The 16,710-nt window shown below is 38.8% G+C and overlaps 2 protein-coding genes across 2 annotated transcripts in view; one reads left to right on the top strand and one right to left on the bottom strand.

Annotated features, from left to right (window-relative positions):
* Window positions 1-4,500, bottom strand: part of slc12a5a (solute carrier family 12 member 5a) — an 85,604-nt gene extending 81,104 nt beyond the window's left edge. Inside the window, exons 1-2 of the mRNA XM_029430708.1 lie at window positions 4,384-4,500; window positions 4,078-4,291 (exon numbers count right to left, since the gene is read on the bottom strand). Coding sequence (XP_029286568.1) covers window positions 4,078-4,291; window positions 4,384-4,500 — 331 coding nt within the window. The remainder of the gene's footprint in view (window positions 1-4,077; window positions 4,292-4,383) is intronic.
* Window positions 4,501-7,334: 2,834 nt separating this feature from the next.
* Window positions 7,335-16,681, top strand: nat8l2 (N-acetyltransferase 8-like 2). The gene is given in 3 exon segments (XM_029430705.1): window positions 7,335-7,496; window positions 15,663-15,689; window positions 15,691-16,681. Coding segments are annotated over 3 exon segments (846 nt in total). The 3' UTR covers window positions 16,348-16,681.
* The last annotated feature ends 29 nt before the right edge of the window (window positions 16,682-16,710 follow it).

Raw genomic sequence — 16,710 nt, 5'->3', positions numbered from 1 at the left:
CCAACCGTTATTCAAATGTTATCTATGTTTTTATGGCACTCCCTACACAAAGAAATGTGCTTAAAATAATGGTAGAAATAAAACGATTTGATAAAGTACATGTCCCAATGTGCACAAACACACACCGGCATCGTCAATCAACGTAGAATAAGTAACTCGAGCATAAACATTTCCTCAAAGGGAGATTTTGTCGTTTTTTTCAACCGGCTTTTTTTGCGGTGTGCCATGGGTGTTGTTGTTGCTGTGCTCCCACGCTGTGTCATTGTCTTCTGGACTGTATTTGCTTACAAGGAAACAGAACATCCTGACACACATTAAACCTCAGCCAAGTCGGCCTCTATGCTCATAAACCAAAACACTGGGGACAAATTGGGTTATAGTTACAGTCAAATATACAGGTGTCTTTAGATCTAAGCCCTTCTGATAAAATAGCTACTGTTGATACATTAACATAACTAAACCACACGTTCATACACACACACACACGCTCTTACACAAATGTAGTTTGTTTCTAGCAATCACAGCTCGGCTGGAAACCGCAGGAGTCGAGGGATCAGTAATAGATGGATATAAAAAGAGACAACCCAAATTCACCCCAAATAGTTCAGACATATGGAGGTCTGCTCACTCGTGTAAAAGCTGCATTTAATTAACGCAGTTACAGCGAGCAAGCCAAGGATTTGAGCAGCGTTCTAATCTTAAAGCTGCTCCAATCGATATTTCTGCATTACTAATGGAGCAAATCACTTTGTATAATGTGTAACCCACAGATCATTTTCAAGTGACTCTGCACTTCCTCTCTGCTTTACACAACTCCGACTCTCAGTGCTCTCATTGGTTGAGTTTAATTGTTTTGAGAAGAAGAAAAAGAAACTCTGATTAACTCACTTGTATGCCCTCTGCGCACTAAACATCAGAAAGAAAACGTTCGCTGGTGAACATATTGGAGCGTTCAGCAGCTGAAGACACAGATATTTGATGGAGACCAAACACAGCTGAAACGGTAAGTGAACTAATCCATTAGTCGATGGACAGAAAAGTTATTTCCAACTACTTTGATATTCAATTCAAAGTCAAAAAATGCTCTCAAATATAGATTTCCTGCTTTTCATTTTAAACTGAATATTTTCTGGGTGTTGGAAATTTAAAGACATCACCTTAGACTTTGATGAACTGGAACATTTTTCACTATGTTCTCACATTTTGTGGACCAAACAATGAATCGTGAAAAGAATCTGCAGATTAAATCGATAATGGAAATAATCTTTAGCAGCGCGCGGACACACAACTCAAAATGATTGTTATTCTTGCTCCAAGCAACTGCTTGTATCATATAAACTGCAGAAAAGGTGATTGTGTGTATTATTCGGTGCACATTGTCCCTGTCAAATAAGCGAATCAAATAAATAATACGACATTGTTGTGTTTACAGCCTGCTGTGCTGCATACAAGTGGTGAAAATACAATCAATTAATGACGGTTCAAATAATAATAATGTTGGAAATATGAGGTTTCTGAAGGACATGGAAGTTTTAAAGCCTCCCTACTGCAAAATGAGAAACATCCGGCTCATTGTGAACCCATCTGCAGCCCACTCTACTGATCTAACGAAGATATATCCCTTTACACCACTGCAAGGTCAAGGGCAGAGAGGGCACTTGGCAGACAGACGAGGATCTTCCTTCTGCTGCAGCCAGTCATCAACAACCACCACATTGGCTGGCTGAGCTCACATCTCCCTCTGGATCAATAGAAACAGGATCACAGGTCCAGTCCAACGGGGAAGAATTTAGAAAATGCTCTGACGCTGGAATTATTACACAGCAGGAAAATCCCAACAATGGCATAATTACGCCGACAGATTCAGACTTTTCAGACTATACTATTTTGATAAAGGATTAATGTCAAATGTCAAGATCTTTACTTTTCATTGAATATCTTTGCAGGTTTTTTTGGACTACTGGTCACATAAAGTTCACTATTGTCTCGAACATCTTACTAACAAGACAATAAGTAAAGAAAATAACGAAATGATCAATAACTAAAATAGTTGGTCCATATTTGCACTTCTATTAAACTTATTAATTATTAAAATTATACAGGAGTAAAAGCTAACTACATTATTAGCCGGTGTACAAATGTGATGTTCATCTGTGGTTTCTTTTTGTTCCAGATTAACAACTTCAAGCCGCACGGAATACAACACAGGAAAGAGAACATACCACTCCATCCCAGCAAGAGATTGATTTCATAATGGTCCTTGCTGGATCTGAAGTGTTTTCACCTCATTGCGAGAACATTTGTGATACAACTCTGATGAAAATGTACTGTGTCACTATGGCAACCAGCGAAGTGGATGCAGAGGTGCCAGTCTCCACGAGGCCGCTGCTCAGCAAGAGCATAGCATACTGTACATGAGGGGAAGTCCTGCAATAAAGCGTCTCTTAAGAGGATGATGAGATGTGTTCCTACCGACCCGCACAGCCATCTTTACTGTCCAGAAGAATGATTGATACACACTGGGGTATTCAAGTGGAGAAATGCTGAGGAGGCATTTCTATGTTAATTCAGCGGCACGGGAGAAGATGGTGGCGTGTTTTGGTCTCTAAGGCTTTCTGTAGCAATGAAGGGGAGTGCTGGACTGGTAATTAAAAGCTTTCATTCGTCACCTTAGTGGCCGGCTGGTTTATAGGGGAAATCTGTCAGCAGGGCTGAACGCTGGCTCCGCAGGAATGATGTCAAGACAAGGGGGTGACATCTTATATATCCAGTGAGAAGGTAAGTAAGTGTAAGGACTAATGGTAGGTGGTGTAACAGAAAATATGTTTATTATTGTTCCAATAATGCTGGTCAGAGCTTTTGACCAATGAATAAGAGATTGAACAGGATTCCTACTCACTATAGTAGACTTCAGAGCGAAGCACAGAAAAACTAAGAAGCAGCAAATCGAGAGCTGCAATAAAGGAATTTATGGGAATCTGAGGAGGCTGGACAATTAATCTGAAATGTCATTTATGTGACAGCCTTTATAAATTAAACACAAGTATGAAATGTATTGATTCATTTACAAATAAATCTGTATTTCCACTTGACTGGACCTGAATTATTGCACTTTTTTTCTAATGCTAAATCATTGGTAATGGCAACAGCTTTCATTCCTGGCCTGGTGGGAATTTATGCCACCATTTGTTCAGGCACTGCTGCATTCAATTCATGAATGACTGACAGGACCTTGATTATTTTACTCTGGTGAGTTGGTGACAGGATTGCACTGACAGTGTCTCCGCTTCCCCAGGAGAGGGGCACTGCAGGAAATTGCCATAACTGTAGAGATGGAGGTTTGACCAGCTATGTTTATATTCCTCTTGTATCTAATGTATCCTTATGGTAAGCACAGGAATTGTCCTGTATGCACTAACCTGGGATACAATTCAACTGCGACAGCCAGATAACACACTATATGCAAGCCAAGCCACAAGGTGAAACATTGACATCTCCTTTTCATCTCCAGAAGCAAGTAGTTTCCTCACATGCAGAGGTTTCAAGTGGCATGTCAAAGAGGGATAGAGGGTAAAATATTGACTGCTTAAATGTAAAAAACTGAAAGTATACAGAAACAGAAAGTTAAGACGATCAGCTTGAGATAAAGAGCATATAGACAGCTGTCTGATAACTGAGGGGTTACTAGTGATATTAGGCTAACTGATGCCCTTCAGAGCGCCAACTAATGACTTGTGCAGTAAAAATAAATAAACACATATTTAAACGTACGCAACACCAGAAAACAAAGCAAAATATACCCCCATTGTGTTTGTCTACATAGAAATGCAACTTCCATACATATTTTGCGCAATGCACCTGTAACAATACCAATATTGTAAAGGAGGAAAAAGGAAAATGTGTGCCCTTTGCAGTGCCTTTGTTATTTGCCAGAGTCTGCCCAACGAGGCCATTACAAATTCAAGTCACACACATCTGTCCATAGACAATGTGGTGCCACCGAACCGGAGTCAGGACTGCTAGCATATAGCCTAGTATAGCTAACAAACAGTGAAGTCGGCTTAAGTGTCTCCCTACCTTTCAGCACCACCACCACCTCGGTACCGGCAGCATCCTCCCCCTCCGCGCCGCAGCAGGTCTGGGGCTCGTCTCCCTCAAACAGCTGGTTCACCTCCCCCTGGATGTCTGAGGGGCGCCGGTTGCCGTCGCTCTTGGAGACGGTGAACCTCTGGCTCATGGTTGTCGCCCGGTGAGACAAGCGACGGGTCTTCTTGCCACGGTGACTGGGTGACTGACGGACAAAGAGAGCGGAAAAATACTATCGTTTCTCTCGTTATTGTAGTCCACCTTTGCCGCCTGGTAAGTTTACCTCCGACTACTCACACCGGAGCGAACAGCCACTCTTTGTCGGGTAATTAGATGTGTAATGCCGACTGGACCATCCTCATCAACCGGTGTTTGGGGGCTGCCACACCTGGGTCCTAGAGCCGATGTATCCATGTTTGTAGCGCCGTTTTAAGGGAAACGTAAACACTTTTGTTTCCTTTATTATACCTAACACGAACAACGTATTTTGCTTGCTGTTTTTAATTTAGCGTTATTTAATATGTGTTTTTAATGAACGCAATTCAAAGCAACGCAGCCATATCTAGTCCTGAATTGGCGTTGCTAGGCAACCACAGGATAAGCTAAAGATCAACTGTCAATCAAACAGCTGCCGTTGGTTCACTGCTTCAACGGTAAAGAGGTTTTAAATAGTTACATTTGAACATTTAAAACAATCCTTATTATCATTAACTGGCTGCTGTTTGTACTGGCAGAGGTGGAATATAACTAAGTATGTGTCAGACATGTATTAGGAATAAACCCGTTGAGATGTGGCATTTTGTTTTCAAGGGGGACAAAACAGTACATGGCACAATAATGTATAACACATTAAACACTACAATGGCAAAGCAAACAACCAGCAAACACATTTAATAAGACAAAAAAAGAACAAAAGAAAAGTGTTACAACCGTAGACTAGACACAATACAACACTTTTAGTATTACTGAAAACATATGAGAAATAAAAACATTTTTAAATAAGCAAAAAAATGTAAAACAACGCATATTTATAGGTATTTATTCCAATCAGAAGGAGCCATTTATACGTAGGCTTTACTGAAGTACAGTTTTGAGCCACTTGTTCTTTACTTAAGTATTTCCATGTTATGCTACTTTCTACTTCTACTTTACTACATTTTGGAGGCAAATATTGTACTTTTAACTTAACTACGTTTAACTGACAGCTTTAGTTACTAGTTACTTTGATACAACATATAAATCAACGAATAGATAAAGTAATTCAAATCTAAACTTTTAATGCATCAATAATTATAATCCGGTAGTATAATACACACAATTCTACTTTTAGTTTTTGTACTTTAGGTATATTGATGCCAATACTTTTGTTATTTTACTTAAGTAATGGTTTGAATGCAGGACCTTTACCTGTAACAGAGCATTTTTACACGGAAGTATTAATAGTTGTACTAAGTAAAACAGGTAACTTCCAGAGGCTAGAGAGCACTATTTGTATGTTGTGTCAACTGTTTTGTGCTCATTCAATTGAACGTTTGGGACTATGCATTTCTAAAATCTAATTTGATAGAACATTTGTTGAGGGATAAGCCCCCGGTAAAACACAATATCAACTCACATTATAAGGGCCCTTTCTTAAAGAGGGTCCGTAATTGAGAGACCTTTCAGCTTTGTGCTTATTTGTTGCATATTATTAAATCAATTTTTATTTGATTCAATTACCTCAAAGCAAACCAGGCATCAGGAAGTAGTTCAGGAATTGTGGGAGTTAATAAGAGTTCAGTGACTTATTTATTGCCCCTGGGCCACCCAAGCAGATTAATCCAGATAGTTGCAGTGGATGGCATTCACTGGTGTTCAGCTTTAGACCGAACAGCAAGGAGTATTATTAAAAATAAATAATCAGATTGGATTTCATTCAACGTGATTAATTTATTCTACTTGAATTGCTGAACAAATCTGAGATGTGTGGAGCGAGGCTATAGTGGTGGACTGCAGCCCAGTACAACCAGTGCCGGTTAGAGTCTCAAGGGTAGCCTACCTCTGTGGTGGTAAATAGAGAAGTGTTGCTCTTTCACATTCCCCATCCAAATACGCCTCTTTCACAGTAGACATTTTGACTTGTCATAGTTTTGAAAAGCTCTGGTGTTATTAATAACATAAACAACAGCTCTGTTCTATTGAAATGACAGTGAGCCGGCTCGCTGAATAGCAGGACCCAAAGAAGCTAAATAGAATTAATCATTTATTAATTTCTGTGTATTTTGCATGTCAAAATAATAATAATTGATTTTGTATTTTTGCAGTCTTCTGTACACTGTTGTGTTGACAGTGATGCAAGCTCACACAGTAGATTCAGGTATTGAAAATATATTTCACAGTTTCTGAGTGTGTAGAAATTAGTTTTACAGAATGAAAGGTTTCACCAACAATATTTCATTGTGGATCAACATTAGATATAGGATCATATTTCACTAAATGCACAGGATAAACACAGGGGAAGGGAATATACTGAGATATAAATGAATTTCATAACTCAATCTAATCAGGATCCTTTTGTGTGTGTGTCATAGTGCTGTTAATCCAATTCAAGGGTGATATGAAGGCTGTGTTTGTGCTGTGAAATTATATTACACCATATTGAATGGTGTTTGTAATATTTTATCACAGATGTCAGTGATTCTATACAGGGGGATAGACAGGTTTTTTAACTGAAGTGTGTACATGTCCAGTCTGTAAAGCACACTGAGACAAATGTATAATTTGTGATATTGGGCTATATAAATACATTTTATTTTATTTTATTTTATTTGATGTCCGCTTGTCATAGCAGGAAAACCTCAAGTGTAATATTAACAATAACAATGTCTCTTTTCTATTAACCTACGTCAGTAAATTGCGTTAGTGAGCCAGCTTGCACAGTGGCATGGCTCTGGAACTTGCAGCTGAATAGTATGCAGACGTTAGACGTAAGTCACTATGTTGTGAAAAGGGTCTAGGTTTTCTTTCCATTCAGGTTTGGATTTGTAATAGTAAATTCCACTAACTAGCACCGAGTTCAATACCTGCGGTTTGGACCAGCCGAGACACTCTGCCTGTGTCAGTCAACTCTTCTATTCGCTGCGAGTTTATCGCTGTGATCCCCATGTCATACCTAGTTTACTTCAACTCTTTCCTCTGCACCCTGACACCTCTGTTGGTGATGATTGCACTGTACGGCTACATTTTCTGCACCATTGGAGGAAACCTCCATGAGAAACCAGGAAACGGTGCCCAGAAACCTGTCTCAGAACTACCTAAAGAAAGAGAAACAGCTGGCAGGATCTCTGTCTCTGGTCTTGGCTTTGTTTGCCCTGTCCTGGCTCCCTCTCCACATTATGAACTGCATGGTTTACTTTGGTCAGCAGAATGATGTACCTGTTAAAGCTTTCTATCTTGGCATCCTGCTTTCTCATGCTAACAGACTTCAAGAAAAGCAAGAGCAGGAGGTTCAAATAAACAGCGTATATGTTTCACATAAAAGCCGACCACGAGGTGATCAGACAGAGAGAAATACTGTTGTAGCCATTAATTATAAAACAATTGTTACAACTGATTTATTATCATTTTCCACCTAAAACACCTGATAATAAACAACAACAAACGCTTACATACTATGTGTGGAATATCTACGTAATTATTCATCTTGATTCAAGTCATTTTGTTTACTTATCATCTTAAACAGAGTGCATGGTACTCTACTAATTTAAAATGCTGACAGTGAGGTCTGTGCAGAGTAGCTGGGACATTGTTTCTGTAAAGATACATTTCTTGTAAATGTTTAAAATCTAATTACTAACCAATTTCCTTTCAGGCACTTGGCACACCTATTAGAAATAGTGTGGCTGGAAGTAATACTTTGTAGCCTCCAAACTGTTGAACGTTTAAACTACCTATTTATAAATACCGCCTTAAAACACAAGTTTATTCTCTGGCTTTAAACTCACGATGAGAAGTTGCCTTTCTGTATTCTTGTCTTGTAGACACGTCTTTTGAGTTTTTACAATTGTTTTTTAGGTTTTTGTTATATTTTGATTGTACAGCACTTTGGTCAATCGTTGTTGTTTTTAAATGTGATTTATAAATAACTTTGCATTAAACATCCACAAGTTATTAAATGAGGATGTGATATCAGTGCAAACATTTCCCCTTGTGTCTTTCTTCAGTGTACTGGCGTTCATGTTATGTTCAGCCACTGATGCGAGGGTCTAAGGACAGAGGATGTCGTAACCTGTACAGTCTGTAAAGCACACTGAGACAAATGTATAATTTGTGATATTGGGCTATACAAATAAATTTGATTTGATTTGATCTGATTTGAGTAACCTCCCCAAACATCTGCACAGCTGCTGTTCATGACATGATTACCCACAAATGTAGTACGCCTACAAACACACACTGAGAACAATATCACAATCACACTTTATCTGCATCTGTACTTATATAACATCATCTATATAATACCTCAATACCAAATATGCAAATAAGGACAAAAGGAAAATAATGATGTTGCCGTTATTTTGTATATAAAGCAGACAAAGGGAACAACATCACGGTACTGTGCAAGTTCTGCCTTCCAGCTGTGAAAATACTGTCATCATCCAAGGACTCAAATCATTTGGCACATTAGTGTTGCTGGATTTTAACTTGGAGCAGAAACAGTAACCATATAAATGAAATTAAAATGTCCTGATTCGTCCTGTGTTATGTTTGCTGGACCAGAAATTTGAAGCAGTTCGCTAATTTCCTACAAACCGTCTTTACATGCTAGGACGCCCCTCTCGGCAAAAATAATGATCTTGATGAATTGGATAGTGCGCAAAACATCTTGCTTTGCGATAACTTGCACTGTACTGTACTGTCGTTCCCCTTTTTCTGCTTCACATACAAAATAATGGCGAAATTCTCACCCAGTGAAAGCATTTCCTGCACTAACGTTAGAGGCCATTGTGTGAGACTGTGTTGTAGTGGGTGCGCATGTGCATGGTAGTAAATCTTTCTTTATTTTAAAGTGTCTTTTTACAATTGTAATCCTGCTAATAATCTTTAGTTTTAATGGTAATCTGATTACTTCTTTTTTTTTCTCTTTAAGGAAACACAGTTACCTTTTTTTCACCATCTACAAGATGGATTACACAAAATGTGGTACTCATGCTCATGTTCCCCTCAGGATGACAGGGATGTAAGTGAATATACAATATACAAGTGCAATAAGTGCAATATACAGAAAAGATAGAATACAAATTCAACCATTAGCTTCAAATAAGCCAACCAATATAAGTGCTACATACAGAAAAAAAGAAGATTTCTTATTTATTTTTGGCCAAGGTGCATGCAGTGAAAACAGGAGGGTTATCAGTCTGCGACGGAAGGTGTGAGACTGATTGCTCGTTCCACCATTTTGAGCCAGGATAACAAACAGGCGGGTTTTAGCTGTTCTTTGAGTTTACTGCTGATTAGCAAACGATAGCATGCTGACATGCTGATGATTGTGAACACGGCAAATGGATAGAATGTATTAAAAGTAATGGACGTAGCCGCTGTGAAGTCACCCATTGGTTTGTGGACTACCGTTTGGAAGCCTAGAGTTTGGCATTTTTGGCATTTATGTCTTTATTCACAGTTATTAAATCCAATTTAGTGATCAAAAGTGACATCCATTTAGAAGTTTGAAGCCTGATATGGTAGCTATCTAACCAAGGTAAAACAAGCAAATGATGGCCATTTAACTCATTGTATATACATTGTATATAAACTTCTTGTTTTCTTTTCGTCCCATTGTTTGTACTCACTACTTGCATATTTCTTATTGACCACGTATTTTTTTTTACATATGTTGTACTTATTCAAGCCCTTACAAATCTGCTAGGTGTAATTGTATCCCTGTGTTCTCCTTACTGAGGATTAAAGGGCCAACGAGGAATCCATCACTCGGCTTTACAACTAAGCAGTCAGGAAAGCCACTCTGCAGCAGCTCAGATCTACCAGTTAACATTAACACTACGTCTGTATCAAAATGTTAAATTACAAATATAATTATTTACATGATAAAAGAAATTACATTAGAGAATAAAACAAGATGGAAAAAAATAAAGTGCAACAGCTCTATTTCAGAGGACGTAAATGTATCAGCACTATCTTTGCATTGTTTTTGGAATATCTTTTGTTATTTAAATAAATATTTTTCTGTTCTCAATTATTATTTTATGATTATTATTAATAATAATATAATATAATAATAATATAATTAATAAAAAATAGTCTAAAAGTTTAAAATAGCGATTTGAAGAAGCAGAGACAAAGAGATGATGAAACAAATAAAGAGCAGTGCTCAATAAACTAAACTCTTACTGTTTCTGTCAGCATCAAACAAGGTGTTGTTCTCGTGAGAAAATTAAAATGATTCATTGTGACAGTATCCATACCTGCAAAGCATGTATTAAAGATTTAATTAACTGATAGATCAACTTCACAGGACATGGTGATGTATAATCCAAAATAATGATACTGTGACAGTGTGACGCATCAGATTCATGTCAACAAATCAACAACCATCACAAATAAAAAGATTGCTTACAATTTAATCTTAATGTTGGCATCATACACGTTCGGTTTGTCCTTAGAGGCAATGTCCACTTCAACACTTAAAAAACACGTAATTAATAATGAAGCCAAACAGAACTCTGTGGACATGGCTATGTAGTGCCATGTCCCAGGGAACTGAAATAATAAATATTGTATGTATTATATATATATATATATATATATATATATATATATATATATACTTTTTTTCAACATGTAACTTTTAAAATGAATATTTAATGTAGCACAAATGGATTCAGTAGGTTCAGTTGAGTTTTGTCTAATGATGCCATTAAATAAATACAAAGTTCGTTATAAATGTGGAAAGAGTCTTACATCTGGACTTTGGTCCTCTGGCTTCAGCAGCTTCTCACAGGCCAGCGACGCAGCTCCATGTCCCAGGGAAAAAGTCAGCATCATCGAGGTGCACTCAAAACAGGTGAGTTTTCAGTCTGTGACGGAAGGTGTGAGGTGTGTGGGCTGTTTTTTTGAGGGGAATCTGGGTCCCACTTGCAGTAAGGGAAAAGCACGCCAATTGGCCGATGCAGAGCAAAGTGAACACGCTGGGGTGTATGGTTTGACCATGGCCTGGATGTAGGAAGGGGCTGATCCATTCACAGCACGGTGGGCCAGCACCAGAGTCTTGAAGAAGATTTGCGATCTGGTAGCCAGTGAAGGGAGCGGAGAAGTGGTTTAGTGTGGGCAGTTGTGTGAGCTGCTGCATTCTGGGTGAGCTGTTGAGGTCGGATAGCACATGTAGTCAGTCCAGAAAGGAGGGAGTTGCAGTAATCAAGGCGTGAGATGACAAGAGCCTCGACAAGAACCTGCATCGCCTTCTGAGTCAGTAGAGGACGTATCCTCTTGATGTTGTAAAGAGTGTGTCGGCAGGAGCGGGCTGTTGCAGCGATGAAGGCACTGAAGGACAGGTGGTCGTCCAGTGTCACACCCAGATTCCTTGCAGTCCGAGTCGGGGAAACAACCGAGGTGCCGATGTTGATGGTAAGGTCTTGGATGGGAGAGCCCTTCCCCGGAAGGAAAAGGAGCTTGGTCTTGTCAAGGTTGAGTTTCAAGTGATGTGCAGACATCTACTGAGAGATATCAGCCAGACAAGTCGAGATCTGTGCCTCCACCTGGGTTTCAGATCTGGGAAAAGACAGAATCAGTTGAGTGTTTTATTATAAAGAAGGCTTTCTGCAGAAAGGATCAGAGAATGCAGCACAAAGGTCTGTCAAGCAATGATACTGTGTGAGGAATGTGGTCTTATCTTTATACACATCAGTTGACCTATAGGAGTCAAGTAATAGGGCAAGGGAAAAGCACTGTTGCGACTAGTTTAAGACCGGACCTGGCAAACACAGCCCACTATCTCCTTATCTATTCACTGCCTCCCCTTACCATAAACACCTAGGATAAGAAAAAGGTCAAATCTTCACCCCATATCATGTGAGATAAGAAGACATACAACAATGAGAACAATAAAGCAATGTAACCAATGCAGTATTTTTAGATTACAAGGGGACCCAGAACGGAGCCCTCTCCAAGTTACCCTGTAGGTGCGATCCTTTAGGTACGATTCGAGCAGTGAGAGAGCAGAGCCTGAGACTCCCAGTTCTTGGAGGGTGTAGAGGAGGATCTGGTCGTTGACTGTGTCAAATTTTTGCATCAATTAAAATATGTATTTAAGTATACTTATCTCTATAACCTATACACCTACAAACAGTGGAGTAATGTAAGAAAGTAGTCAACGCTGTGATTATGTTCAAGTTAACATCAAACAGGTTCATAGTGTTTCCTCTCATGTTCATAGTGGACGAGAGGCTCTCCATGAAGTTGTAAAAAATCTTGTATTCAGGTGAAGATGAAAAATAAACACCTTTTGTGAAACACAACGACTGAAGTAATTTGTTTCACAAAATTTCACTTGAATTGTACATTGTGTATAACTTGAAATGACAATACATTTCTTTGATTGTTTGATTGATTGATGGGGTTTGCTTACCTCACTTCCGTTTCTCTTCTCGTGCACTGATTGGCTGAAGCTGAACAGTGAAATCGGTTTGGTGTGACACGGCCTTTACAGCTCAGCAGAGGAGGACACCATTCAAGGTTCAATGTGTAATTCCGAGCAACCTGCTCCAAAGAAATAGGGAACAGTATTTCACCTCTACTACTAGGTTCATACAATCTAAATTCATCAATCATCTTTACTATATTATCCTGTTCCAGATGTAGTAGTTTGTCATGTTAATTCTAAGTTTTAGAGTATTCTAATGTGTTCTTTATATTGTGTGTTGTATTCTTCAGCTATCTCGCTCTCTCTCTTCTAGTGTTGCTATATTTACCGTGTAGTTTTTACTCCTGTGTAAGCCTGTCTGACAGTCTGTCAGTTCATTACACCAGACTGCTGAAACTCTGGCAGCCGGTCTAAATATCACTGCTGTCTTATAATCTACACGTGCGGCTTAGATGTCTGTGTGTTTACTGTGGAACTGGGGGCTGTATGGTCCATGTAACATTATGTTTTGATAGTATATATGTGAGCTTGAGTCCAGGGCAGCAGAGACGAGGAAACGACTTGTGTTTTTGTTTCGTCCTCCGCGCCGACACAGTACTGATTCCCAGGAGGGGAGGGTGCAATCAATGATTTGGGAATGATGGTTCAGTCCAAATGTTTGTGTTTTTGTTGACATCGAGGTGGTGATTCATCTGGTCATAGTGTATTTAAAGAATCTTTTAAAGATTTAAAGAAGTGTTTATAGAATCTTCACATGATTTTATCGCAAATGATCCTGTTCACAGGAACAAATTTAACCAGGCTACCAGTGTTCATGTAAATGCACTGAGTACATCTGCCTCAGTGTGTGTTATGTCATTCTACCACTGTGTGGTGCCAAATCCAAAACATTGTAGCTTTAGACATTATGCCCTAAAATAATTTTTGGGGGAATTCCCTTTTAAAGTTATTACTTTAGGATTTTACTAAAATTGACATAAGCTAATATTGACAGGGAGTTGGAGGCACTATGTGGGTATGATATTCCCATGTATATACTGTATGGGATTCCTCTAGATGAGTTTCATCCGACATGACTCACATCTTACTGTAGATGAATGGATGTGGTCGATGTGGAGTAATTATTTTATTATTGGGAGTTAAAATATAACCTTAATAATAATAATATTTAATAATGTTCCCTGAATGAGAAGAAAAACAGCAAAATACACATTAATGCATCAGTGATATGATAATAAATATAATAATGATAATAATAATAACCTACTTATCGTCACTATTATTATTATTATTATTATTATTATTATTATTATTATTATTATTATTATTGACTATTATTATTCTTTAAGTTATGCAGATTTGCTTGAGTAAGATTTACTTGTAATGGAGTATTTTTACATTGTGCAAGGCTATTGCTTCTTTTACTTTAATAATACTTATTTTACCACAACGTAGGCTGCATGGGATAAGTGCACCCAAAGTGTATAGGAAGTCTTAAATCAAACAAAAAAGTCCAAAATGTCATGAATAAATACACACACAATAAAATATTAATCACAATTATGTGTAAACTATATTTCAGTGGATGGAAGTGAGATAATATTACATTATTCTGGTTCTTACATGAGTTATGAAAAGAAGATCACATATATCAACCTAAATGTGTGTGATTTGGTTAAAGAGAGGTCAGAGAGAGAGAGTTTTGGTTACCAATACAATGATAATATCTAGGGGGCGCCTTTTCCCAAGTTATTTATGTTCTGTCCACTTGCTGAGCGTTATCTTTACTATCTTTACTTTTTCACCGTACTTTGACCCGACATAAAGATACAAAAGTATTTTAAGATCACGTCTTTGTCCACGCCGTAACCCAGTAAAGCTACATTTCAAACAGGGAAAGTTAGTGTTACCTCCATCGTCCGGTAGTCGCCCCGCTCCTCAACAAGGACCACCTGTTTCACGAGTTGCCACAGTAACGTAAGTAAAGAGAGCTTCATGTTTCATTTAAATGTGATGTTATAACGTCGCTCGCAGACAATTAAGTTACGCTAAGTGGGAATTCAATTTGTTTTAAGCCTACAACGTTTCAAAGAAGTTTCTTGTACACATAAACAATAGTGAACTGCAGGCCTTTAACGTAACTAAAGTTAAGTTGCTAACGTTGAGTTTCTTCTAACGTTAGCTCAACGGTAGATACTAACGGTTCTTCTAATCTACGGGGTTTCTGACTCAACTAACACGGGATTATTACCTGTGATGAGTGTTAGTTTGTAACGCTTTGTGATGGCTTTACTGCGGTGGCCATGTTATCAGTCGGCTAACAGTTCAGGCTAGCACAGGAGACGGTTTATAACACTGTAATTGAAGTAATACATCTGAAGTTATCTGTGCAGTTTGTCTAATAATAACCCTGGCAGTGGGCCCATTACGTGTTATTAAAAGTAACGTTAATACAGCACAGGGCTTCCTACAAGTAGTTGTGTTCAAAACCCAAAGATACTCCATTAAAATGTTATAACGAAAAGAAAACATTGTCAAAAGTCTGTCAATCAAATAATTGATTATTGGACTAATCATTGTGAATCTTAATATTCCACATATTGGGCTAATACATGTCCACCAATACATCCAACAACATCCACCAGAAGTATTTTCTTAAGCATCTGCTACATTAATGCTCTTGTCTCAAGCTGTTTCCATATGCAAATCTTATTTGATGTGTGTGAGTTTTTGTCTCTATGGGCTCAATTCAAAACTATATTGCTTACACATTTCACACATAAATTATATCAGCTATATGATTGAACAAGAGCAATACTATTTACAGGCCTCATTGACACAGATACACATTTGTGCTGCAACATCTGGCCCCCCAAATGAGTGAACTAAGTAAGATAAGATCAGATTTTAAGTGTGAATCCCTTATTTTATTTTCCTCTAGTTCCTTCTGGTCATGCAGCTGGTGATTCCGACGGTACAGTCCCTCAGACAAGGACACAGTGCTCAACCTGTTCAGCATCGGCATCCAGGAGCACATCCGTCCATGTTTTCACAACGCCATAACCAGCCCTCTCTACCTCGCCATAACGCTGGCTCTGTGTGTCGCTGGCTACCTGCTCGGCTCCGTGTTAGGGGCTGTGGTGTTACCAGGAGCCTGGGTGGGCCTTGTCTACTACTGCTGTCATGAGCTATATGCCTGCTACGTCAGGGAGAAACTCCGGACAGACATGCAGGACATCCCTGGGAACTATCTGAGCAAACCGAATGACTGTTTCTGGGTAGCGGAGGCTGAGGTTGATGGGAGGGCCCAGATCATGGGTATGGTGGCTGTAGTGGGTAAACAAAATGGGAAAGAAATACACGGGGAACTTTTCAGAATGATCATCTCCCCATCGTGTAGACGCGTGGGCCTGGGCTTCAGGATGGCTCAGACTGTGGTGGACTTCTGTAAGGAACAAGGCTTCTCCAAGGTCGTGCTGGAGACCAGCTCCATTCAGAAAGCTGCTGTGTCGCTGTACAAGAAACTGGGGTTCAGCCATGTCCTCTCACACACTGAAACACAGGCTCCTGTCTGGATGATAATGCTGGCCAAGGTGTCTGTTGTAGTAATGGAAAAACACCTGTAGTCATGAAATAATCCTGATCAGCTACTGCGATGTTCCTGTTGTGCTCCTCTGTATCAGTGGTTTAACCTTTTGCATCGATAATAGTTGACTGAAACCATAATCTGTAAGCTATGTCTCACAAACTCAAAGTCTCAGGTAGAGCATAAAGCAAGAGCCTTTTCTTTGCACTTTATGTAAGACCAATTTATCTCAATGTTTTAAACATGCTCTTAAAAGTTTACTGGACCAAAATACTCTGACTGTTGACCACTGATAATATTTCTTTATAAATGCTAGTTTCAACTCCTGTTGTTCTATTTCACAAATGATCGATCACATTTACTTGTTTTTATACAAAAACCATGCAAGAAATAAAACCACCCC

This window comes from Cottoperca gobio, chromosome 5 (genome assembly GCF_900634415.1).
Source record: "Cottoperca gobio chromosome 5, fCotGob3.1, whole genome shotgun sequence".
Classification (NCBI taxonomy): Eukaryota; Metazoa; Chordata; class Actinopteri; order Perciformes; family Bovichtidae; genus Cottoperca; species Cottoperca gobio.
The sequence above is the reverse complement of the archived record's forward strand: the minus strand, read 5'-3'. Positions and strand labels throughout refer to the sequence as shown.